Consider the following 25,919-nt stretch of genomic DNA (forward strand, 5'->3'; position numbering starts at 1 on the left):
CAAATAGAGGATTTAACCTCCTTCCGCCGGGCCTGTAAGATAGAGCTATTCCGCCTGGCCTTTAATTTGAATTCAGCCTGATCTTTTATTTCCCTTCTCTTCCCTCCCCTTCCCCTTTTATGAAGATCACCAGCTCTGAGACCCCACAGCTTATTCTCCCCTGGCCTCCTCGCTGGCCCAAGTAGGACCAATTCAGCCAGCTAGCCCTGGGGATTATCTAATGTTTATTTCCCCTAAACTGATTTTTGAATTTTATTGTTATTCATGTTTTTATACTGTATTTTATGCTGCTTTTATAATTAAGTGTTTTAAATTTGTTGTTAGCTGCCCTGAACCCGGTTTTTGAACCGGGAAGGGCGGGTTATAAATAAAAATATTATTTATAAATATGCGCCATGGTGATTGAATAACTTAAAATGTGGGCCCGTTATCAGAACTGGTTACTGACACACTGGAAAGGTTTCAGAGTCTAGACGGCTCAAGGCCACAAGGACTTCCCCTTTCCATATGAACCTACCAGGACCCTGAGATCATGTTCTGAGGCCCTCCTTCATGTGCCTCTTCCTTGAGAAGTCCGGAGGGTGGCAATGTGACAACGGGCCTTCTCTGCAGTGGCTCCCCATCTGTGGAATGCTCTCCCTAGGGATGTTCGCCTGGTGCCTTCATTATACACCATTAGGCGCCAGGCAAAAACACTCCTTTTTAACCAGGCATTTGGTTGACCTGTACCCTTTTAAAATGTGGCTCTTTGGGGAGGGGTGTTATTGAGTTATTGTTCTTATTTTGATTTTATATGTTGTGATCTTTTCTGTGAACCACCCTGAGACCTCTGAGTATAGGGCAGTATATAAATTCAATTTAAAAATAAAAAATTATAACAGTTTAGAAGCATAGCTGTCAACGTTTCCCTTTTTTCAAGGGAAATTCCCTTATTCTAAATAGGATTCCTGGCAAGAAAAGGGAAAAGTTGACAGCTATGTTTAGAAGAGCCACACGATACACAGGTCATGCATACCTATTAAAAAAAACAAAAACAAAGGAAAACACACACACACATGCTTAAAATGCATGTTATACAGGTACACTTTCTGGGAATTTGGGATTGATCATAACACCTCAGGCAACAAATTTTACAAGTCTTGAGGGGAGAAGATATTAAAAACAACAGAGGTAAGTGTTTTAGCTATCTGAGGAAGAAACGTGATACGTTATTCTTTTAATACGCACTGGATAAAAGAGCTGTGGGTTGAAATTACAGACCACGACACCTGCAGCTGAAACATAGGGGAAATATCTGTAGCCCTTGAAGAAGCTGCCTGGGAATCTTCGTATCTGGAGGTTATCCAGAAGAAACTGGACAGGTTTGTCAAGAGATGCTTTTGATACTGGATATCGTACTGCCCACGGCACGGGGGGTGGATTAGGTTTCTCTTGAAGAGTTCTAGAGCTGGCATGTATCTTAACACTTACTCCTTCTTAGAAAATGCACACAGCTGGGAACATTTCTTACCATTTTGGCCTGCCACCGGAAAGTGCTGGTGTCCAAGAAGGAGTTCCTCATCTTTTTGTATGGTGTCTTAAAAGAAAGGAAAAGGTACACATTATGACGAAAGGAGTTCTTCAAAGATTTTGTATAGCAGAAGGGTCTTGTTCCTAAACCCCTTGTGACTAACAGATACCACTGCATTTAACCTACAGTGGATGCTTGGGTTTTGTTTTGTTTTTAATTTATTATTTGTACCCCGCTCATCTGGCTGTGTTTCCCCAGCCACTCTGGGCAGCTTCCAACAAAGATTAAAAATACATTAAAATGTCACACATTAAAAACTTCCCTGAACAGGGCCGCCTTCATATGTCTTCTAAATGTTAGGTAGTTGTTTATCTCTTTGACATCTGATGGGAGGGCATTCCACAGGGCGGGCGCCACTACCGAGAAGGCCCTCTGCCTGGTTCCCTGTAGCTTTGCTTCTCACAATGATCGAACCGCCAGAAGACCCTCAGCGCTGGACCTCAGCATCCGGGCAAAATGATGAGGATGGAGACGCTCCTTCAGGTATACTGGGCCAAGGCCATTTAGGGCTTTAAAGGTCAACACCAACACTTTGAATTGTGCTCGGAAACATGCTGGGAGCCAACGTAGGTCTTTCAAGACCGGTGTTATGTGGTCTCAGCGGCCACCCCCAGTCAACAGTCTAGCTGCCGCATTCTGGATTAGTTGTAGTTTCCGGGTCACCTTCAAAGGTAGCCCCACATAGAGCGCATTGCAGTAGGCCAAGAGGGAGATAACTAGAGCATGGGTTGCGAACGTGATCTGTGTGGGATGCATGTCCGCAACCAGCAGCGTCCGCAACCCGCAGCGTCTGCAACCCGCAGTGGAGTGTCTGCGCACATACGGGTTGCAATTCGGCGCTTCTGCGCATGCGCGACCACCGAAACCCGGAAGTAACCCGTTCTGGTACTTCCGGGTTTTGGCGGTCCGTAACCCGAAAAAGCGGGGATGCGAGTGGCGCTGTGGGTTAAAGCCTCAGCGCCTAGGGCTTGCCGATCGAAAGGTCGGCGGTTCGAATCCCCGCAGCGGGGTGCGCTCCCGCTGTTCGGTCCCAGCGCCTGCCAACCTAGCAGTTCGAAAGCACCCCTGGGTGCAAGTAGATAAATAGGGACCGCTTACTAGCGGGAAGGTAAACGGCGTTTCCGTGTGCGGCTCTGGCTCGCCAGAGCAGCGATGTCACGCTGGCCACGTGACCCGGAAGTGTCTTCGGACAGCGCTGGCCCTTGGCCTCTTTGAGTGAGATGGGCGCACAACCCTAGAGACTGTCAAGACTGGCCCGTACGGGCAGGGGTACCTTTACCCTTTACCTAACCTGAAAAAGCACAACCTGAAGCGTCTGTAACCCGAGGTATGACTGTATTTGATTTAACCCGATGTGACGTTCTAAATGCAACTTGCAATACACACCCAGAATTCTGGCTTTTACGTTTTCAGGCAGCAGCCTTTCTCCAAGTCTGCTGGCCTTCATTTTACACCAGGCTAGACTATGCTTGCTTTCGTGCAGCTGGGAACGCAGTTTCTCCACCTCCATTTGCAGCTCATCGTTCTTGTCGCGCAGCTCCTGAAAAGGAAGAACCCGGAAGCTCAAAATGTGGAACAGCCTTCCTCGGATCTACCTCGTTGGGTGCACAGCAACCGTTCCTCGACAGAATAACCAGGTGCGCTTGCAAATAATTCTCACAGAAATGCTGTAAGACAGTCTTTAAAAAACACAAGACACTGGAACATAAGAAGAGCATGCTGGATCAGGCCCGTGGTCCATCTAGCCCAGTGGCTCTCTAACTTCTTTCTCTGGGCTGTACTTTCAGGAAAAGAATTTGGTCGCTCCATGCCATGTTTTTTATTGACTAGAAATACAAAAAGAAGCAACTCCTTGCAGTGCTTGATTTATAGCACAGAACAATTTGCTGTGCAGTATCATACTGTAAAAAATAAAACCAATCAAACAAAACTGAAAGGGCAGAGGGAAGCAGAAATAGGCTCCAGCAAAGCCCCCTGGGCATATACAGTGGTACCTCAGGTTAAGTACTTAATTCGTTCCGGAGGTCCAAACTTAACCTGAAACTGTTCTTAACCTGGGGTACCATTTTAGCTAATGGGGCCTCCCGCTGCCGCTGCGCCGCCAGAGCTCGATTTCTGTTCTCATCCTGAAGCAAAGTTCTTAACCTGAAGCACTATTTCTGGGTTAGCGGAGTCTGCAACCTGAAGCGTATGTAACCTGAGGTACCACTGTACTTCGTGCAGATAATTCGAAATGACTCCCAATGTCTGAGTCTTTATTTGCTTTGCGATGCTTTCTTAAAGGTAGCTGCTTCAGATGCTGCAAGAGCACTGAACCCTTTTCAGCAAATTCATAATTTTTTGTAGTACAGCTGTTCTCCCTCACTGGATCATCACCTTGTCGCGGTGTGTGGGCTTGAACGTTCCTGGGATCCTTGTGAGCTGCTGAACTGCAGGACTTGCTCAAAAACAAAAGCCTACCACTCAGTTCTGAAAGACACCTGAGTTTTCTGGAGCCACCGTGAAGTCTGTGGGGGAGGGAGAATTGGGAGCTACAGACAGAACTGAATTTAAAAACAACTGTACTTCTCATTTCCTTAGCTGACAAGGTACACAAACGATATAACTTTACAAGTGCAGAAGTGACTAGAGGGGGACAGGACTGAGGCCTACACAACACAAAGGAGGTAAAAAGCGAGCCGCGATATAGAAGTCCATGGAAATGGGGACTCAAGCATTTCCGAAAACAAAAAACCTTGTAACACGCAAGATCTCAGGCTGCAACAAGACATCATGCAGGTTTGCTAAAGAACAGTATACCGCTACAAACAAGTGGATCGTGCACACACCTGAGGAGGGGAAAGTGCTCACCTTCACTCTCTATCAGGATGTAGCAGCAGCAAATGTCGAGAGTTTGGGGAGAAACAGGGAGAACTGAATTGGTAGCAGGACACATGCAATAACTCTAGTGCAACAGCAGTGGTTCTACCTGCACTGTCGGAAGCGACAGATATTACGTTGTGATTTCCTTCTGGCAAGAAGCAGAGCTGGAGCAAAAACGGCAATAGTCACATGCTCCAAGTTAACTCTACAACCATTTGGTAAGGTGCCCCCAATTTTTATTCTAATAAAATATAGCTACCCTATGGTTAGGATCTCACTGTTCTGGTCTACGAGTGCAGCTCTCCATAGGCTCTGTAATTAATGAGAATACATTTAAAGCGGTATCATACCACTTTAAACAGTCATGGCTTTCCCCAAAGGATCCTGAGAGCTGTAGTTTGTTAAGGGTGATGAGAGTTGTTAGGAAACCCCTACCCCCCCCAACAATTCCCAGAGTTCCCTAGAAAGAGGAATTGACTGCTAAACCACTCTGAGAATTGTAACTCTGTGAGGGGAAAAGGAGTTTCCAATAATTATCAGCACTAGTAACAAGCTAGAGTTCCCACAATTCTTTGGGCATAGCCAAACTGTTGCTTTTTAAAAAAAGTAACAGCAAACCATGGTTTACAGCTAACCAGGAAGTAACTAGCTAAATCTGCACGAGGGATGCTTGAGGCTTGATCACATAACGTCAAACTATGGCTTGGCACTACGTCTGAACTTACCCTCTGTGTTGAACCTTGGTGTTTAACTGCTATTCTAAAATGTGCCATTGAGGAAAGGATGTAGGCGCTTATCAAAAGATTGCTGATCTTTTAAAGAAAAGAGGCACGGAGCCTTAATTATTATGAGGCTTGAATGAAGGCTGTTCTCTCAGCACTCGGATGGGTCCTCCCTGCACGACGCCATTTATAACACGTACAGGCCACCTACCCGGCACTGCAGCTCATATTCCTGAATGATTTTGGCAAAGCGTTCTTCTTGATCAAAGAGCTCTGTGCTGTGCGGATCCAGCAGCCCCAGCTAAAGCAAGCAAAGAGGTTTATTTTAAAAGTATTAGTGGTGAAATTGCTATATTCATTCATTCATTCCAAGAAATTTATACACCCCTTGATTGGAAAAACAAACAAACCCTCAAGCAGTTTACAATTAGCTGGTGGGAGCCAATTTTTCGGCAGTGGAAGGCTAGATTTATAGCTTGACCTTAAATACATTTAATTTGGAAGCTCTGTCAACGTCAAGAAAATGTGATTTTTAATACATGCACTTATCCCTGTGATTAGGAACCAAATAAGGCCACAATAGAAAGCCAACCGAAAGAGGTCAAAATCCTACAACAGAGATAAATATGAATTTTATTGGTTTTCAATAAAAAGGAAAGCATTTTCATCAATCCGAAGCTACCTTGTCTTTCAACATGAAGTCGAGATCCTTCTGAAGATTTAGTACTTGCTTTTCAGATTCAGACAACTTTTGAACCACTTCAACAAGTTCACTTTGTAAGCGACTATTCTCCTTTTAAAAAAAACCAAAAATATGAAAAAAATGAAATGAAATGAAAGTGCACATTTACGCTCATTAAACACGACACTGGGGTACCTTTTGCAATTCCTGAGCAAGATACCAACATGTAGGATACAAAAAGGTGAGGGCTCAGAAGCAATCCTGAAAAACCAGCTCCACCCAACAAGGTGCTCCAATCCTCAAGGGAGCATTTTAGGGGGCCGGAAGGGAGGTGGGGATAATAAAGTAAGTTTCCACCAGTCCCGATAGGTGGGTGGCTCTCTTTGAAAAGTGGGTTAAATTCATTTAACAACAAAATGTAACTCTAGTCCTCACGGCTGGAGATTAAAGTATAGCAGTAATGCCTGGTGAAGTCTCCTTAGGTCAAGAGACGAAAGCATATTTTTACTTAATATGTACTATTTGCCGAATTCAGCCTCCCTTCAGACAGGATTTTTACTTTATTCTTATTTTCAAGCTCAGAATATGCAGTCTTGCTGTAGGTTGCACTGGTCATCCTGAAGATAACAGATGCTCGGAATCTTTACCTTGATCACTAAGCTCAGCTTCTGCCTCAGGCTAGATTCTTCCTCTTGAAGAGATCTGATGTCTGCTTCTAACTTGGTTTTCTGGTGGTTCCCTTGTTGCAAGAGCCGTTCCTTCTCCATCTCCGCTTCAGACTTCATAACACTGAGTTTCCCTCTGTAGTCTTGCTCAAGGTCTCTGCAAGATACAAGCACTGTTACTGGTATGTGCAAGGATTTTCCATGTGAAAATAAAAACAGAATGGTCCACAAGAGAAATGACTAGTGAGACTGAGGAGTTGGCCTCTCTACAGTCACAATTTTGTGAACATTGGCTGCATAGCTTATGCTGTGCTGTTTCACTGGATGGCACGTTGGGTCTGCTCTTCACACTCCTCCTTGTGTATAAAACCCATCAGATAATGACACCAAAAAGCTGGCTCACGTACTTAATTTTACTCTCATTGTGGTGCTCCAACGCACTATTGTGATCATCCACCTCCTCAAAAAGCTGCAGCTTCCGCTTTTCCACCTTCTCCAATTCAACTCGCGCTTTGTCTCTCTCAGTGGATATTTGCTCTACCTGAGCTCTGCAAAGACAGTGAAGGTGCTGTTAAGTATGCATCCGAAATGTTGCAGAAGCATCTTTCTGTTCAGTTTCTATCCTACTGTTTCCCATGGGATCAGTGCAAAAGAACAGCAGATTTTTAATTAATTTAATCCAATTTAAAACTGTATGTATTTGTTATCTTCCTATATACATAAAACAGTAAGGCTGTCGCCACACTGCGGTTTGGGTGGTAGACAGCACAGACAAGCTGTTTAACAGTGGGAGGGAAGGTGCTTCAGAGAACAGTTTGGACAAACTGCTCTCTGAGTGCTTCCCACTCTTTTAAAAGGGTTGGGAGTTGGGGTAGGTTTGGGCAAACTGTGAAGCAATAGGTGAAGGAGTGGGTGAGGTGTAAAGGGAGAAGGGGTTGGCCAGGAATGGGGCCTCCACCCAAAACAGCCAAAGAACAAGTTACTCTAGATAGCGAAGTTCGTGTCTGTAAGAAGCAAAAGCTGCCTGTTGAAGTCCGCTCTTGGGAACTGTTATCTCCTCATCAAGGGCTGCAGACAGCTCCAAGAGGTTAACTCTCTCCTCCATGTTGAAATCCAGACTCTGTTAAAACACACACAGAGAGAGCTTCTCAAAATCAAGGGAAATGTAAGTCAAGAGGTTCTAAAACTACTGCTATCAATTTTTATTCAACGCCAGTGTATACAGAACAGCCAGAGCAATTGAAAGAAGGGGGCTTTAAAAGGGCCGATAGCAGGAGGTACAGAAAGCGTGAGGCTATGGTGTTCTAGAAAAGGCTTGGCAGAAATGGGATGTAGAGGGGAGCTGCCTTAATAGAGAAGGGATAGCCAAAATGGTGTCCTCCAGATGTCTTGAACTACAATTCCCATGATCCCTGTCTGTTGATCATGCTAGCTAGGGGCTGATGGGATTTGTAGTTGAAAACATTTTGAAGGCACCATGTTGGCTATCCTTTCATCTAAGCCAATGTTTCCCAAATGTGGGTCTCCAGCTGTTTTTGGACTACAACTTCCATCATCCCTGACCACTGGTCTTGCTAGCTAGGGATAGTGGGAGTCCAAAAACAGCTGGAGACCCAAGTTTGGAAAACACTGATTTAAGCCATCAGAAGAACCTTGGGCAGAAGGAAGAGAAAAAGGGTCAACAACAGATGGGTTAATGCAGCTTGGAGCAAAGAAAACAAGAAGGGGAAGAATTTCAATTCCCAGGGTTCTTTGTAGGGTGCCACTGTTGTACTACTTTCTGAGTAGCTTAAAATGTGTCACACGGATGCTAATTAATATGAAGGTGCTGCAATTCATCACTGGGATCTTTAGTGGGAAAGAGGGATGCGGAGGGGGGGAGAGAGAGAGAGAAGGGGGGAAATGCTTCTTCTTGGGATGAAAGGAAAACCAAAGCTTTCGTAATCTGTAAGGAGCAGCTAGAAACCTTAAGGATCTCCTTGCAGTTTTCAACCCCTTCCTGGGCCCAGATGGAGACAACTTGCTCAGGTCTTGCAAAGCCACTGCCGTCATCGATGCTGGAGAAAAGATTCAAGGCCACGGAGCCAGATAAGAAGGATGGAGTTGTGCTTCTGTGCGCACCGTCTTTGAAAATCTGGGGGCGGATTGGGGAGGGAAGCGATGGAGGGAGGAAAAGAAGGAAAAGTCTGTTTAGACAAACAGTGTAGCAATCAAGTGAGACCTGAAAAGCAACATGTTTTTACCAATGAAGAACATCCTTATGCATCTATAAATAAAGGAAGTTGGTTGTTCGCAGCTACCAGGGTTTGCATTTTAATATCAGTTGTGATCGTATGTAAAAACAAATGCCTTCAAAAAGCTTGTCCAAAGGTGAGCAGAAGGAGGCACTGTAAGGACTTACCTAAGTTTAAACCAGTTCTCTAATCCTCCACCTAAACAGAATTAGCTTGTTTCAAGCTGGGAAGACCAGAAGGATTACCTAGTAGCCAGATGCATGCAGCCCATCTGAACTCTGTAAACAGTACTCTATTTATTTATTTATTTTGACCCACCATTGGAAAGCTGCTTATTCTCCAGTGTGAATTATTACTCTGGGTTACATCCACATGGGTACTTAGGATTTTCTGCACCAACTGCTTTAACTAGGGTGTGTTCATAGCTCCTACAGGATGGGATTACTCTATATCTGAGCTTTATATCGGGTAAGCAACTCTCTCATTAAACAGGCACTAGGCCATATTGCAGGGACGCGGGTGGCGCTGTGGGTTAAACCACAGAGCCTAGGGCTTGCCGATCAGAAGGTTGGCGGTTCGAATCCCCGCAACAGGGTGAGCTCCCGTTGCTCAGTCCCTGCTCCTGCCAAACTCAGCATTTCGAAAGCACGTCAAAGTGCAAGTAGATAAATAGGTACCGCTCCGGCCGGAAGGTAAACAGCGTTTCCGTGCGCTGCTCTAGTTCGCCAAAAGCGGCTTAGTCATTCTGGCCACATGATCTGGAAGCTGTATGCTGGCTTCCTCGGCCAGTAAAGCGAGATGAGCGCCGCAACCCCAGAGTCGGCCACGACTGGAACTAATGGTCGGGGTCTCTTTACCTTTACCTTTTAGGCTAGAAAAGGCAACTCAGAGATCCCACACACCACTCCAATACTTCAGACTGAATTAAAAGGATGAAGTCTGCTAAATTCTGCCTTTGCTTTGCTTTCCAGGGTTCATAAAAAGTAGAGTAAATGAAAACAGTCCTTGGCATCTGAATCTTTCAGGTCACCTTTTGCATTTGAAGGTCAATTCAAGACATTCTAGCCTAGTTCTCATATGCAGCAGTAAACCACAGTTGCCCATTATGTTCACGAGGAAGAGGAAATGGGAAACTTCCGTTTCTGGTTTGCAACTAACCACGGTCACTCACAACATTTGAACTTTGGAAACTGTTGTTCATTTAAACCACTGCTAGTGATAACAATTCAGGAGGCAGCAATGGTTTCAGAATGTGGCTTGCTTTAGAAAGTCACATTTCCCCAAATTTGGAGGTCACTGAGAACTTTGAAACAGAAAGCAGGTGGTTCCAGTCTTCTCCCTTATGCATGCGAAAAAGCATGTTGCAGCTTAGTCACATAGCATGAAAACATGGCTTCCCATGTGTCATAACACAGCTCTACGTGAAAAGGCACTGCTGAAGGTCCCCTGAATGGTTTCAGATTTTGAGCCTTAAAACTATGTTTCTGAAGGAAGTCTCTCAGAAATTATGCTTTGACAGTTACCTGGTGGGATGGTGATCTCTGACATCTTGGTTTGAGAGGTGTGGAAGAAATAGGGCAAAGAATGGGGCTGTGGTTGAACAGGCCAAGCTGAAATTCCTTTAAGCTTACTCTGCCATCTCCATCACTATCCAACTGGTTGAACAAATCTTCGAGATCCTGAATAAAACATTTGTAAAAAGCAATCTATCACAAAGTATCAGACATTATATTTAGGAAAAAAATTACCTGAGGAATTTGACCATTTTATGCTGTCCAAAGAAAAATACAAGAAGTGGTATTTTATAACAATTTTAACTAATAAATGCTCTTGGAAGCACAACAGTTTCCCCTAAAACAGTCATTTTACTGCCTAGTCATTAAGAGGAATAAATTGCCTTTTGGAAGGTGAACCTACTACCAGGGAGAAACACACAACACAAATATTCCAAATAATGCCCCCCACATCAAAATACATTGATTTGTTCCAACAGTGCCAATAGGCAGCCTACCACAGCAGCTCACCAGGTTGTGACCAAAATTTAATAAAGTCTACCCAACCTTAAAGACTTGGAAAAGGCACATTATTGTTAGTGCTTTCAAGTTCTTTGCAGTTGGTGGGCAACTGTGGCAGCACTATTGCCCTGGCATCTCTTCTGCTTCTTTGAGGACTGCAACAAAAAGCTGCAGCACCACCTTGGTGGTCTTTCTGGCCAGAAAAAAAAGGAGTGTGGTACTACAACATCTACAAAAATGTAACATGGGGAAATGCCAGTATGGTACAGTAATTAATAGTGTCGGACTAGGACTGAGAAGAAAAGCTCCGGGAATAATATCTACATCTACATCTACATCTACATCATCTACATCTATATCTATCTTCAATACTTGGCCAAACGATTTCCAACAGCTGAATTTACCCCACCTCTTTTTCCATCTCTTTGAGTCCAATGTTCTTACAAACGGTAGCCAGCTCTTGTTTGTTAAGGTGCCCGTTCTTTCCAACACCAAGATCTTCCCAGATGTCCCGAACCTGATTCTCAGTCATGCCAAAACACGAGGGGGAGACCTTTCTGGGGCTATCATAGAGGTCCTCATGCCAGGTACACCTTCGCCCTGTAAATATAAAGAAATTCCACTAAGCAAGAAGAGCAGCATTTTATCTTTAAATTATTCCGTCAGTCATAGCAAAGACTGCTCTTTCCACAAGCCTTCAGCCATTTAACAGAGAATCCCACTCTCCTCTGTAGACTTCATTTTTCAAAATTGCTTCCTCCAATATTTGCCCTGTGTACAAGACTCCAGTGCTCTGCGAACCTTCAAGTACAAAATATACAAATGATTTTGCATTGTTTACAACGTAAGTAGGGTTTCCACTGTAGATGGAAGTATATAACACAATGAAATAAAATGGGATTTCCCCAGGAATGCATGAAAGCATTCTCAGAAGAATATTGACCTGTCTGCTTCATCAGTCTCCCTTATCCTCTAACTGCATCTTTCCAAACAACGTAAGCATGGCATAGTGGTCAGAATGTTGGGCTGGGACCTATTTAGCCGCAGAGTTTACTGGGTGGCTTTGGGCCAGTCATTGCCACTCAGCTGAACCTACCTCACAGGATTGCTGTGAGGATAAAACTGGGAAGCAGGAGAACCATATATTGCTCATTGGAGTAAAGGTGGGATTTAAATAAACGAGCAATAGTTTTCAATGCTAAACGTTAGCCCCATAATAAATCTGAGGGAAGAAAAGTTTAGGGCGATTTTTTAACAACTAGTGAAAAAAGAATACTGATGTGCTGAAGTTATCAAGTTGTCTTTTAGCAAGTTGGACCACTGGTCCACTTCACCCAGTACTGAACTGGGAGAAGGACTTTGCACGCAGAAGGTCCTGGGTTCCATTCAAGCATCTCCAAGTAGGACTGGAAATAATCTCCTTCCTCAAACCCCAGAGAGCCACCTGCCAGTCAGTGTAGACAATACTGAGCTAAGATGGACCAAAGGTCTGACTTGGGATAAAGCAGCTTCTTATGCCTACTCTGACAGGCAGTGGCTCTCCAAGGTCTCAGAAAAAGGTTGTTTTCCACCACTTGCTTCCTGTTACATTTAACTGGAAATATCAGGGACCTTCTACCTGTAAAAAATGGATTTTGTTACTGAACTATCACCCTGTCCTTAAAGTCACTGATTGAAATCAGATGACCAGAGAGTTAAAGAAGGAAAGTTTCCATCCTCAGTATTGCTTTTTCTCCTTTCCTTCTTTCAAAAGGAGAGAACCCGTTCTAATTTTTTAACCATGCATTTTGAGTTTAGGTTTCTCCTACCTTGACCCTCAAACATCTCATGCTGTTGTTCTTTTGTGCTTTCGGCCTCTTCGTCTGATTTAAGGCTCTGAAAATAAGAGAAGGATTCACTGTTTCATGCAAGCTAAAGAACCGAGCTTTTTTTTAAAAAAGGATTATCCTGAGTCTTGTGGAGGTGTCCTGGAGGGGATGATCAGATCCTGAAGAATGGGAGGAGCTCAGGGAGGTGACCAGAACGCCCCTGGGGAGGATCCGAGTGGAATAAAGCAGGTGGAATCAGGATCCCAAGAAGTATCTGCACCCGGGGAGGAGATCAGTCGTCTGAAGAATGGACAGCTAGATCCAGGAGAGGGTCAAAGCAGATTGGCAGAGGGGTGTTCTGCTCCTGCAATACTGCATACACCTAGTCAGATACCTCCTGCTAAGTGACTTCTCCTGCCAGAAAGGGGCTCCCTCCAGAGAGACAGGCAACGGAAAGCATGCTGGATGCTGAGCTGGCCCCAACCCCACTTGTCTCTGAGATGCACTGGTTCTCTCCAGCCTTATCCTAAGTAACTTCAGCTTCCTGGATGCTGGCTTTGGATACAGAAACTGTGGGAATGTTCAGGGTGGCAGGAGAGGATATATTGTTTATTAATATCCTTCCTAACTTGCATTAGCAAGTTCCTTTTCTTAGCAGAGTGCATTCCCCTTTACACAGCAGAAAACACAGTTGCAAACTCATGTGAGTTTCTTAAGACAATACGCAATTCAATCTGGCTTGTCCAGACTGAAATGTGTTCTAATATTTTCCTGGTAAGACCCCTTGAATCCCTCCTAAAAGAATAAAGACACAACAGTCTTACAATCAGGCAGAGCACAGTGTGATCCCTGAAGGCAGGCTTACAAGCATATACAAACAGGTTTACCCCATATGTGGGTTGACCTAGTGACTGCAGTTAGCATCCAGGAAGTCTGCCGGACGAAAGGAAGATGGAAAAGAGGGAGAGTGGAAGCATGCCTTGGCCTTTTACCAGGTCTGGAAAGGTCATGCCCACCCACTAGTCACATGTAAGGAAGGATGCTCCAGGCCAGGAGGAACAGGAAGTTTTTGGCTTGCTGGACCAAACATTCCCTTGCACGTCCACTCTAGCAAAACAAGGAATGTTGTATTTGACTGCTCCCAGTGGATTACATCCCACAGAAGCAATCAAACACCTCCTCTGCAATGACACGTTCACTGCCTTGATATCTGAGCCTAATATTTGTTACTGAATGCTGGGCAGGCTTTGGAAACTTCTGAACGTCTGGGTAAGCATGAACTTTGAAAGAAGCCTCATGTTTACAAGGCTGCTTCTTCTAAAGTAACATACAGTAAAACTCAAGAGACTCGACTTCACCTCCACACTCTCCAAAGATGCTGAGCGTCTCAGCTGACTTTTCCCATTTGCCTTTGCTTGCTGCTCCTGTAAATACTTGGGAGTTTCCAGACTTGCGCCCTGCAGTTCCGGCCTCGTCCGGCGGCCGTACCACTTGGCCCCATGGATGTATTTAGGCTCGACTTCATCCGGAACAGCTAAGAGTTGGAAACACAATTGCAGATCAGGATCACCAGTCTGATTGCAGCCCTGCTCTACAGCATACTTAAGCTTAGTGGTCAATAGCGCACTGTAAACAAAGGAACTTGAAAGCAGTAAATCCAAAGCAAGTAATCTTTTAGCACCCTCCATTCTTCACCCACCTGGTTCCAGGTAACTGCTCTCATCATCTGAAAGACCAAGACTGATGCTTGAGGACAATATGGTCACAAAGCCTTCCTTAAACTCTTCAAAGTTAACCTAGGAGTGGACAGACAAGACATTGTTAAGTCAGGTGTATACCAGTTCTCGTTTCTGCTTTATGCTGAGTCAGACCATTGGTCCACATAGCTCAATATTGTCTACCCTGACAGTGTACTGTCACTTTTGCCTATCCAGCTAAAGAAGATCTGGTGGTCAACAGGGCAGCACTGATTCCCAGCACAATCTTGTTCTCGTTCAGTTACTCCAGAACCTACCCCTACTGGAGGACGTTGCTAATGTTTGATGAGGTCTCAAAGACCAAATTTAATTCACCTGACAGGAACTGATATTCATCAGGTTTGGGGAATGAGCAATGCACCCATGCATTTTGCATCACTGCCCCGGCACTCTGGTTTTAAAGAGAGGCACCAGCATGAATGCAATACACCAGATGCTAGCTGCCTAAAAGGAGACTGCTGATTGCTAAGCTCTTACAGACTCCACCACTAGAAAACGTACCATTCCAGGGCACTGTAGCTTGGGCACCAATGTGGCAAGCCAAAGTGTTTATTTGGTCTGGCTTTTGATTCACCAAGGTGTTTTAAGATGCCACCTGAACAATAAGTACACAAGTGTAATTTCAAAGGGTAATTCTCCTTTGAAAATGAGTAGATAGTTAACGGGATCAAATTGGAATGTTGTCGAGCTTCAGCAGTTATGGTAGGGGTGCAAATGTGTGTGTGTGTGTGTGTGTGTGTATTTCATAAAAAGATAGCAAGGCGGAGTATAACATATAAGGATAAAATCAGCGAAATATACATAAAACCACACTTAAATGTTTACTTTACTAAGCTATCGTCCCATAAACAAGCCTTAACAAAATGCTCTATTGGTCTGGGGTAGAGATTTCAACGTTTCGCACCAGAAATATACATGCATTCTATTAACAAACATTCCGAGATACTAGAATTTCCATGTTCTTTCTATTAACCGTTTTGACTATTGCAATCAGTCACCCTTATCTTTCTTATTCTTTACAGTAAGAAAGAGAAGTCACTGTATTTTTGCACTTGAGAGACTGAGAATATTTGATTGGCAGAAACCTTTGCAGGATCATTTGTAAGAATGGGAACAATACCCTCAGTCAGTTCAAAAGTGCAGCTTTTGTTAACAGAGAACATGCTTCCAGCTTCTTGCAAGTTCCATTAATCCAGGTCCCAATTTAGAAAAGACAGGCAACAATTTATAACTCTCTGCTGAAAACCCAGCAAGGATGCCCATGAATTCTCTTACATAGGAAATTAGTTTGAACTTTAGAAAGCTAGTCACATAAAACAAAAGAACAAACAGAGCTTTGCTTCTACACCAAAAGATTTGGGCCACGTAACTGGCTTGGAGGATTGAGAATAAATACAGCAGTGAGCTGCAGTCAAACCGTTTCTCCTCTTCTCCAATAATACAAGGGGAGGAGACTGGAAGGTGCTACTTAACAGCACACCATAATTTGCTTTTGTGTCCAAATGCAATAAACTATGGATTGTTCATAAACTAAGATCCTAAGCCATCCTGGATTGGGAATGAGCAGCAGTGAGCCAGGACATTTGGAGAAGAAGAAGAAGAAGAGTTTGGATTTGATATCCCGCCTTTCACTCCCTTTAAGGAGTCTCAAAGCGGCTAACATTCTCCTTTCCCTTCCTCCCCCACAGCAAACACTCTGTGAGGTGAGTGGGGCTGAGAGACTTCAAAGAAGTGTGACTGGCCCAAGGTCACCCAGCAGCTGCATGTGGAGGAGCGGAGACGCGAACCCAGTTCCCCAGATTACGAGACTACCGCTCTTAACCACTACACCACACTGGCTCTCCATTTGGAGGTCGTGGTTTGTATGCAAGTTATATTTTGACCAAACCAAGGTTTAGTGTACTTGGACACAAAGAAGTAGAAGCTTCTGATCTCCACACACACAAAAAACATGCTTTGGAAGATTGTCTGAATGCAACCAACAGCTACCAGGTAACATTTTCTGTTGAAGACGAAGACTACTCCATAGTTCTGTACGATAGTTCTGTATTCTCTTAGTTGCATTCAGACAATCGTGCAACGGTCACCTCCAGACTTGATCATTGTAACTCGCTCTACGCGGGGACTGCCCTTGGAGCTGACCCAGAAACTCCAGCGGGTGCAGAATGCTGCGGCGAGGCTCCTTACAGGGTCCTTGCTGTGGGATCACATTCAACCAGTGCTTTACCAGCTGCACTGGCTCCCAGTGGAGTACAGGGTCAGGTTTAAGATGCTGGTTTTGACATTTAAAACCCTATATGGCCTAGGAGCCTCTCCTGGTATACCCTGCAGAGGACCTTAAGGTCCATAAATAACAACCTGAGCCTCAAGGAGGTTAGATTGGTCTCAACTAGGGCCAGGGCCTTTTCTGCACTGGCCCTGACTTGGTGGAACGCTCCGTCACAAGATACCAGGGCCCTGCGGGATTTGACATCTTTTTGCAGGGCCTGCAAGACGGAGCTGTTCCGCCTGGCCTTCAGCTTAGACTCACTCTGACCCCTTATATGGGATGTGGTATATAAATTTTCCCTTGGCTTTTTTTTGCTGGCCCATGTAGGACCAGCATGGATAGCTGGCTCAGGTGAATATCTGATGTTTCCTCCCTTTATGGTCTTGATTTATGGGCTACTACTAAAATGAGACTGGGGACGCGGGTGGCACTGTGGGTTAAACCACAGAGCCTAGGACTTGCCGATCAGAAGGTCAGCAGTTCGAATCCCCGCGACAGGGTGAGCTCCCGTTGCTCAGTCCCTGCTCCTGCCAAGCTAGCAGTTCGAAAGCACGTCAAAGTGCAAGTAGATAAATAGGAACCGCTCTGGTGGGAAGGTAAACGGCGTTTCCGTGCGCTGCTCTGGTTAGCCAGAAGCGGCTTAATCATGCTGGCCACATGACCTGGAAGCTGTACGCCGGCTCCCTTGACCAGTAAAGCGAGATGAGCGCCACAACCCCAGAGTCGGCCACGACTGGACTTAGTGGTCAGGGGTCCCTTTACCTTTACCTTTTACTAAAATGAGGCTGCATTTTAAGCCGTATTTTAATTAACTGTTTTTTCCCCTATTATGTTTTATTATAATTTATATTTGGTGTTAGCTGCCCTGAGCCCAGCCCTGGCAGGGGAGGGCAGGGTATAAAAAAAAATTTATTATTATTAATCTTCCAAAGCATGTTGCTTTTTGGTGGAGATAATAAACTTCTGTGACCATCTAGGTCAGTCCTTTGTATGCACCTACAAAGTACTGTCCTTGTAAGGTGCTAGTTGTTGCAGAAGCAAACAGCATGAATCCACCACCACCATTTTGAGACACTGCTTTCTGGGACTTGGAAAAGAAAGATCTGAAGGGATGACTGCACAGTAGGCAACAGGGATGTGAACACTAAAGGAGTTAAAGGTAAAGGTAAAGGGACTCCTGACCATTAGGTCCAGTCGTGCCCGACTCTGGGTTTGCGGCGCTCATCTCGCTTTATTGGCCAAGGGAGCCGGCGTACAGCTTCCGGGTCATGTGGCCAGCATGACTAAGCCGCTTCTGGCGAACCAGAGCAGTGCACGGAAATGCCATTTACCTTCCCGCCAGAGCGGTACCTATTTATCTACTTGCACTAGCATGCTTTCAGACTGCTAGGTTGGCAGGAGCAGAGACCGAGCAACGGGAGCTCACCCCGTCACGGGGATTTGAACTGCCAACCTTCTGATCGGCAAGTCCTAGGCTCTGTGGTTTAACCCACAGCGCCACCCGCTAGGATCCCCCTAATCACATCCTAGGCTTCGCAAAGGCTTTGCAAGCGGGAGAGAAGAACAAGCCATGCCCAAAATGGGACAGTTAAAAAAAATGACACAAGAGGGAAGTTTAGGCCACATTCCATAATGTCCATCGGAAAATAAGTGGGACAGGGTTTATTTAGGTCTCCCTGAAAAGCGCTGGGACGGCATCCTATCCCACTTCAACACAGACATGTCGAGTGGTGCAATTTTGGGGGGGAAATATGCCCCTAGGCTTGCCTTTAGCAGGCACCAATGGGATTTAAAAGTGTTCAGGGCCAGACAGGAAGGATGAAGAGTGACCAGCTGAGAATTCCATGCACGGATGGGAACAACTGGTGGGGAAGGGCCAGAAGACAAGATTGCCATTTTAAACCGTTATGAGAGAAGTGCTCCTTCAAAACAGTCAGGCGCAGAGGCCTTGGGCCTACTTACCCTGGCAAAGAGATTATTTCCCAAGAGGTTCTCCAGGAGTAGGGGTAGCTGCCTCTCCAGGTGTAACTTGCGGCATAGCTCGGTCAGCTCTTCCTTGTCCAAATACCCGGTGCCTGTGGCATCGCAGCTGCTGAACACGTCCTTCAGCTGGGACACATATTTGTTCTCTTCCTCACCCATCCCATAGTATAAGACTCAGCCTAAAACAAGTCAGTTGGAAAGGGGAGGAAGGAAAGAGAGGTGGAAATATGAGAGTCAACATTCCTAGTAAGCACTGATATCAAACATTCAACCACCATTCTTTTCTCCTTTTGCATTTTGTAGAACTAGGACTTTTCTTTTCTTCTCTCTCTCTTTCCCCCTTTTAAGCGCCTAAATTTAAAATATGGTATCTGAGCAGGTTAAGGGTAGCCAACATGGTGTTCTCAAATGTGCTTGGGCTACAGTTCTCATTATTTCTGATCACTGGCTGCGCTGCCTGGTGCTGATGACAAGGATCAATGGCGGTTAACAGCCCAGCACAGTGGTAAAAAGCACCAAAGAAGAAATTCCAGGTTCAAAGCTGAACAAAATGTGAGCTCACTCGAATAATAATAATAATAATAATAATAATAATAATAATAATAATTTATTTATACCCTGCCCATCTTTTCTGAGTTTCCCCAGCCACTCTGGGCGGCTCCCAATCAAGTGTTAAAAACAATACAGCATTAAATATTAAAAACTTCCCTAAACAGGGCTGCCTTCAGATGTCTTTTAAAGATAAGATAGCTGCTTATTCGCTTCACATCTGAAGGGAGGGCGCTCCACAGGGCAGGCACCACTACCGAGAAGGCCCTCTGTCTGGTTCCCTGTAACCTCACTTCTCGCAATGAGGGAACCGCCAGAAGGCCCTCGGTGCTGGACCTCAGAATTGCCCAACCTAGCACCCTTCTGATGTTGTCAGACGTTTTTGTTCCAATAGTCAAGAAGCTTTGATCCTTGGCTTCAGGGAGCCTCTACCCCAAGGATGGGGAACACATGGCCATCCACATATTGCTCCCAACAGCACCAGCCCGGATAACCAATGATCAGGAGGTGATGGGAACCTTAGTCCTACAACATCTGGAAGATACTAGGTTTGGTGAGGCTGGTCTACACTGATTGGCAGCAGCCCTTAGGGATTCAGCCAGGAGTCTTGTCAAGCCCTACTGAAGATCTGGGGACTGACCCTGGAGAGCTTCTGCATGCAAAGGATGTGCTCTACCACTGAGGTACAGTCCATCCCCAAACTCATTCAGTTGTGCAGAGTGGCTACCGCTATCAGTTTTCCAACTCCATAACCGTGTTGGAACCATAACCATAACTGCCTAAAGCAGATTAGCCACCACAATTTTCTGTCCAAAATGCCTTTCTCCGCCCAATGCCAGCACTAACTCCAGAAAGCAGAAACACATACTCAACTTCTTTACAGAGTAGTTACGCCCCAACTGTGTTGTGGGATTGTGTTTATAAGAAAAGGTTTTGAGTATCCCGTGATCCAGGTTTTCCTTCTATTCTTCTTCCATTCACTTCTGCCTTCCTGTATATTTGATGGTTTCTTTGTTCAGTACATGATGGTTGGATGCATAAAACTCCAACCATAAAGAATCCGTCGTTTTTAACTGGAGGAAAGTTTGCAGTGGATTTGAAGTGACAATTCTAACTTCTCACAATGCATTTCTCTACCCGGTGAGCACCACACTGCTGGGGTATGTTGAGGCAACAGCTTCCCATGAAGTGCCTCTTGCCCATCTGGTGGGAAACTGAAAGGGAGGTTTTGGGCAGGCTGCAGTAGCAGAAGAGAGGCTGAAGGCTGGATCCGTCCCACAGTTCCCCACCCTTGCTAGGGGAATCTCAGGAGGAAGAGCCCAATCTCCTAAAAGAATGTAAGACTGTAAGCAGAGTCTCCTGGATCAGGCCAGTGGCCCATCTAAGTCCAGCATCCTGTTCTCACAGTGGCCACTCACATGCCTGTGGTAAACCCACAAGCAGGATTCGATCGGAAGAGCACTACCCCCTCCTGATGTATTACCACCTCAAAACATGGAGGGCAGAACACAGCCCTCTAGTAGCCTTCAAAGGCCTTCTTCCTACATGAACTCCTTCCAAATTTCCTTTCACTGGAGGGTGGCGGGGAGAAAATATTGTGTTTCTAAACCTCTTTTAAAAAGCCCTAACAGTCAGCTCAGGTTAAATTTATTGCACAGACCTAAAAACCAAAGGGGAAATTTGTGTTGTAACTCGCAGCCCATGTACCAGAGAACACCCCCCGGGGGAGACTTGACCGTAACATTTTAAGGGTCAGTCAGCATTATACTGTAGATGTAATACATCAAACAGCTGGAGAGAGATGGCTGGAGAGAGTGATTTCTACATCAAGAGAAACAGCAGAATGGCCCGAAATTAATACAACGGGGCGAAGATTCAATCATTTATGTCAACAAACCCAGCTTCCTACCACATACCTCTTTTGAGTGTCCAGAGGAGCTGGCCTCTCACCCGCTGCTCTGAGCAACACCCACGCCAGGGCACTTTGCTGATCTGTGAGATTTGTGTTGTTTTAGGTGCTCAGTTCCTTGAGCATTCACGGCATGGCACAAATCATTACGTAAGAGTGGAATGTCGACAGCTTGTAGATAGAAAGAGAGCGAGGGGGTATAAAAGTCTGGGGTTTGCCTCAATGTTGTATCCTTTTGAAATGAACTAATTGACCATGGTGGTGGTGGTTGTTTAAGAAGTACAGCATGCCATGCATCCATTTCTATCCAACAAAGTAGCTTTGGAGGAGAGGGAGAGCTAGTGAGAAAATGGAAACTAGACAGCCTCCTTCCTCCATCACCAAACTCCTTGAAGGCAGATTTTCATTTGGCACAGCCAAGAATTTCCATTCTGGAAGCATTCTTGGCTACACCAACAGCTGGAACTAAGAGGAATTAAGTCTGTCTTTAAGCCAAGTCAAACTGCACTTCTGGCACAAAGATGCTTATCAGACAATCCTTACCGTCTCATGGCCAAACCAGCCAGACGTAAGAACGTGGACCTCTTGCCCATCCAGTTTTGCCCCCAGTCTCCTGCTGCTGATTCCACCCCACCCACGCCCCGAAGAATTGGGCAAAAAACAAACCTGTTTTAAGATTCATGTAGGAAGAACTGACCGAGCTCTAAGCAGTGGGCAAGTTTTTTTCCATCCCTTTGAATAGCAGGCTCTTGACATATTTTCAGGAGGAATTCCACCGTGGAGATCATGGCTGCTCCCTCAGCTACATTCTCCTAAATTGTAATCTGCATTTACTTTTCTGAGATTCAAACAAAATAATGATAGTGATATAACTTCTATAGCAGCCAGAGAAGCAGAAGCTTCCCCAAAAGAATCTCATTTTGCAAGGGCATGCCCAGCTCTAGGTCCCGTTTGAAGGCAACTGTGGGATGGATGGACCACTGACCTCACCAAGTACAGTTGGCTTTGCATTCTTAATTCTACTGTTGCATAATGCTGACATTGATTTCATCGAGAGTTCCAGTAGTGGCTCAGGCAGTAGTATCTGGCCAGGAGATGTCTCCTGAAGTTCATTCTCCACATTAGCGACCAAGAGGAATGTCTTGGGTGTGCCATGCCAGTTATACTGAGTTTTAACGTAGGGCCTGTATTTAGCACAACACAACTATTTATAATGGAAACTTCTGCAGCACCAACTGCTTCGGTGTTCTGCACCAGTCAAGCACGCAGCCACCTGCTCTTGTGAGACCCCACTGTTGCTGGAGCTTAATTGAGCTGGAGGCAAAGAGCAAATAATGGAGGATTCTGGATAAAAAAAAAAACCCTATCAACAGGATAAGCAGAAAAACAGCATCTGCATACGAGTTTCATTTATATGCAAGCGCTAATGTTAATTTCACAAATTGAATATGCAGGTGGAAAAAACGAATTATGTAGCGGCGGGGTTAGCAAATGTAATTCTGGTGCGTGGTAATGAGCTTAGAGAATGACCTCAGCAACTCCCAAGGGCTCATGGTTTAAATTTCGTTTTAAAAATCAGGCAGCTAGGATCTTCTAAGCATCTGCCTGGAAAATAATATAGAGAATCTTCCTGCCCTCTCTCTCAGCTGCAAGCAAAACTAATACAGTGGTGCCTTGGGTTAAGTACTTAATTCGTTCCAGAGGTCCGTTCTTAACCTGAAACTGTTCTTAACCTGAAGCACCACTTTAGCTAATGGGGCCTCCTGCTGCCGCTGCGCTGCCAGAGCACGAATTCTGTTCTCATCCTGAAGCAAAGTTCTTAACCTGAAGCACTATTTCTGGGTTAGCAGAGTCTGTAACCTGAAGCGTATGTAACCCGAGGTACCACTGTATCGTAACAAACTCCAGTAACTGTAAGTATGGCACACTTCATCCAAGACAACATCTCCACGTTTGTTCTGAAGACTGGGAAGACACATTATCAAGGCTTTTTAAACAAAAATCTCTCCAAGTTTTTGATGCATTCTTAACGTATCTTCTGGAGCAGTGCCCATGGACAACCTGCCTACAAAGACATCCCCCAAATCTGGCCACAAAGCAGGTGCAGGGAATGCTCACACTCCAGAAAAAGCAATGCAGCCATGACCACACACACTAAGATACCTTTTTGCTGCTTGTGCTACCTGCCTCAAACCCTCGGTGTGTTAGGGACTTCCCCTGCATGTGAAGACAGGCTCCCGTGGATTGAGCAGACACGATAGCAGGTCCAATGGTCAAGAAGATGGTTTCTGCATGTGCTGTAGAGGGAAGTGAGAGGCAGATGGGGCTCATCAACCTTGGAAGCTAGCCCATCTAGGAGAAGGAAACTATGACCCTAAACCTCCATTGCCTTGCAGGTTATCTTCGGGAGAAGAAAAGACTAAGGAGTAAACCCTACTCCAGAGTGGAGACCCTAAGATGGTTGGATGGTGCCTTGTACGCCTCTTTCCAGCAACCCCTGCAGCCAAACTGGTGCTAAACCCTGCTCTGCTTTCCTTTGGACCACATCAGTGAGGCTGAGAGTGGGGTCTTGTCGTCTGGGCATCCCCGGACCGCCTTACACACTGCCCAAGCTTTCGTCCGGGGGAAGTCACTTTGGTGCTGCTAACCCAGCAGTTTGACTTTCCCTCCTGAGGCACACTTCATTGTCTCTCAAGACAGATGGATGCCAACAACAGGCTACCTGTACTTGCCCATGATTATTAAACTAAAGGCAAGGGGGAAAGCTTCTTTGCAGATGCATCCGATTGGTCTTAGTTGAATGGGATCTTGTTTATGCCAGCAAGACTGACACACAACATAACAATTGAGGGCAGGCACTGAGACAACACACAACCTTCTGCAAAACAAAACAAAGCACAAGAGCCTCTTCCCTAATATTACCTGAACACTATGGTGTCCCAATAGAAGTGGACATTGCAAGAGGCAGTGGAGTTTCTCATGGATGGTGCAATATGCATGTCAAACAAAAGGTTGAAAGTGTTCCACATTGCTCTTTAAGTCACAGGTGCAAGCTATGGATGTAAAACATAGAGGGACCCTGGGACCAATGCCATTCTAGTAGCCAGGGCTTTAAGAAAGCACCTGGTACAGATTTAACTGGGGTTAGAGGAAGGCAGACAGACTGGCTTTCACAACAGAAAGCCCTTTAAGTAGATACTAAGGTTATCTTCTCTTCTTGAATCTTACCCTCAGTCGCCCAGATCAACTTTTCCTGTTATTTGCCACCCGTCTTTCCGGTCTTATGTAAGCTCCTTGTTATCCCACAATCCATTAGGCTTCTACCAATCCCACCCTAGCTATCCTCTTATCTTCCACTCTTGTCTCCTACTGTATTAAACATATGCTCTGCATCTTGCTGTTGTAACCTGCTATTTATTATCCTCTCACTCCTATCGTTTATTTTTGTTTAAACTTTGCCTTTTCACCATAGGGTCTTCAAGGAAGCTTACATTATCAATGACTAGCAAACTTCTAGCCACGTTGCTCAGGAATTCTAATAATGCTCCCCCCCCCGCCGCCCAAAATCAGTGCAGTTTTGAAATCAGTTGTTAAAATCTGTGCAGTTCAGAAAGGTTCAACCGCCATCTTGAATTAAAATGGTATCCAACTGTATCCAAACGTAGAAGAAAACCACCTCCTTGATTCACAGGAACCATCATGCAAAATTTGGTTAAATCATAAGAGATGTGGAAATGCATAGCAAATAAACAAAATACTTTCCAAAATACATAGTAGATAAAAACTATTTTTTCGAATGGAATGAAAATTCAAAACCTACAACTAAAAAATTGCAAGAAATAAACAAATTTAGCAGCAGTGTTTTAACACCCCTTCTTTTGCTTAGTACAAATGCTAAAACTAACCTTAAGTGTTTATCAATTACTGTCTATGAGTCCCTCAGTCCAATACAGAGACATGATTTACATAAAACATTTCATCCTCTTTTAGACTTGTTTTGACTGTCCCACAACCTGAAGCCCTCCAGATGTTTTGGACTATAACCCCCATCAGATCCAGCCATGTCCAAAACATCTGGATGGCACCAGATCGGGGGAAGCTGTGCTGTACTAATAATTAACACACTTCCTACAATCATTTCCTACCTTAGGGGCGAAAAAGGTCCTTCCTACACCGTTCTTTTCTGTGTTTAAAATTTGCTACAGAGTGCTTACAGACAAAATGTGAGTCACAGCACATTTCCATTCCCCCCCCCCAACATACCATATTATTCAGATTGCTGCTGCATCTGGAACACAAATTAAAAACATACTGATCAACAAATCAAAGGTTCCGTCTGTTCTGTTTTCTTGTTCACTCTCCATCCCAACGCTTTAGATAGACTGTCTGCCTTTTCATATATTTTAAAGATGACTATGTCCATCTTTATCACACAGACATTTGACCACTAACCTTTTAATTGCAGTGTTGTATTTGAAATATTGTTTGAATTAGCAGAGCTAATCAGTGCTTTGAATAGGCAACCCTTGATGCAACCATGTAGAACCAGTTCCTATCCCCCCAAAAAAGCTTAATCCCGGAAAACAGATGGCATGTTTGAATAAAATGCATTGAGTGTAAGGCCACAATAGGATCACTATCCCATATGTTCCAAAGACCCCTATTTACCAGGGACAGAATCTATGTGCTGCTACCTGTCCCTGGTAAATCCCTGTCCCTATTTTTTCCTTTGAGCAATGTTAATGATTTGCTTTCAGCACGAGATACTAGATTTCTCACTTTTCATGGCTCAGCTCCTTCTTCAGAGGCTCTACAGAAGGATGGAGAACTTGGGAGCCCTCTATAATTTGTTTGGATTACAACCACCATTATCTCTTGCCATTGGCAACGCTGA

The 25,919-nt window shown here is 44.9% G+C and overlaps 1 protein-coding gene across 3 annotated transcripts in view; it reads right to left on the reverse strand.

Moving 5' to 3' along the window:
- Positions 1-25,919, reverse strand: part of NINL (ninein like) — a 51,877-nt gene that overhangs the window by 14,531 nt on the left and 11,427 nt on the right. Inside the window, exons 1-15 of one of the 3 annotated variants that reach the window (XM_083432876.1) lie at positions 21,692-21,712; positions 18,547-18,746; positions 14,258-14,354; positions 13,917-14,092; positions 12,559-12,625; positions 11,160-11,350; positions 10,259-10,414; positions 8,468-8,635; positions 7,485-7,621; positions 6,909-7,049; positions 6,484-6,658; positions 5,837-5,947; positions 5,366-5,455; positions 2,957-3,110; positions 1,511-1,576 (exon numbers count right to left, since the gene is read on the reverse strand). In XM_083432876.1, the coding sequence (XP_083289002.1) occupies positions 1,511-1,576; positions 2,957-3,110; positions 5,366-5,455; positions 5,837-5,947; positions 6,484-6,658; positions 6,909-7,049; positions 7,485-7,621; positions 8,468-8,635; positions 10,259-10,414; positions 11,160-11,350; positions 12,559-12,625; positions 13,917-14,092; positions 14,258-14,354; positions 18,547-18,726 (1,909 nt within the window). In that variant the 5' untranslated portion in view covers positions 18,727-18,746; positions 21,692-21,712. Of the gene's footprint in view, positions 1-1,510; positions 1,577-2,956; positions 3,111-5,365; positions 5,456-5,836; positions 5,948-6,483; positions 6,659-6,908; positions 7,050-7,484; positions 7,622-8,467; positions 8,636-10,258; positions 10,415-11,159; positions 11,351-12,558; positions 12,626-13,916; positions 14,093-14,257; positions 14,355-18,546; positions 18,747-19,989; positions 20,315-21,691; positions 21,713-25,919 lie in introns of those variants that run through there. The other 2 variants (XM_083432875.1, XM_083432874.1) reach the window with 2 other exon arrangements.

Source organism: Podarcis tiliguerta (genome assembly GCF_965153285.1).
Source record: "Podarcis tiliguerta genome assembly, chromosome: 3".
NCBI classification, from domain to species: Eukaryota; Metazoa; Chordata; class Lepidosauria; order Squamata; family Lacertidae; genus Podarcis; species Podarcis tiliguerta.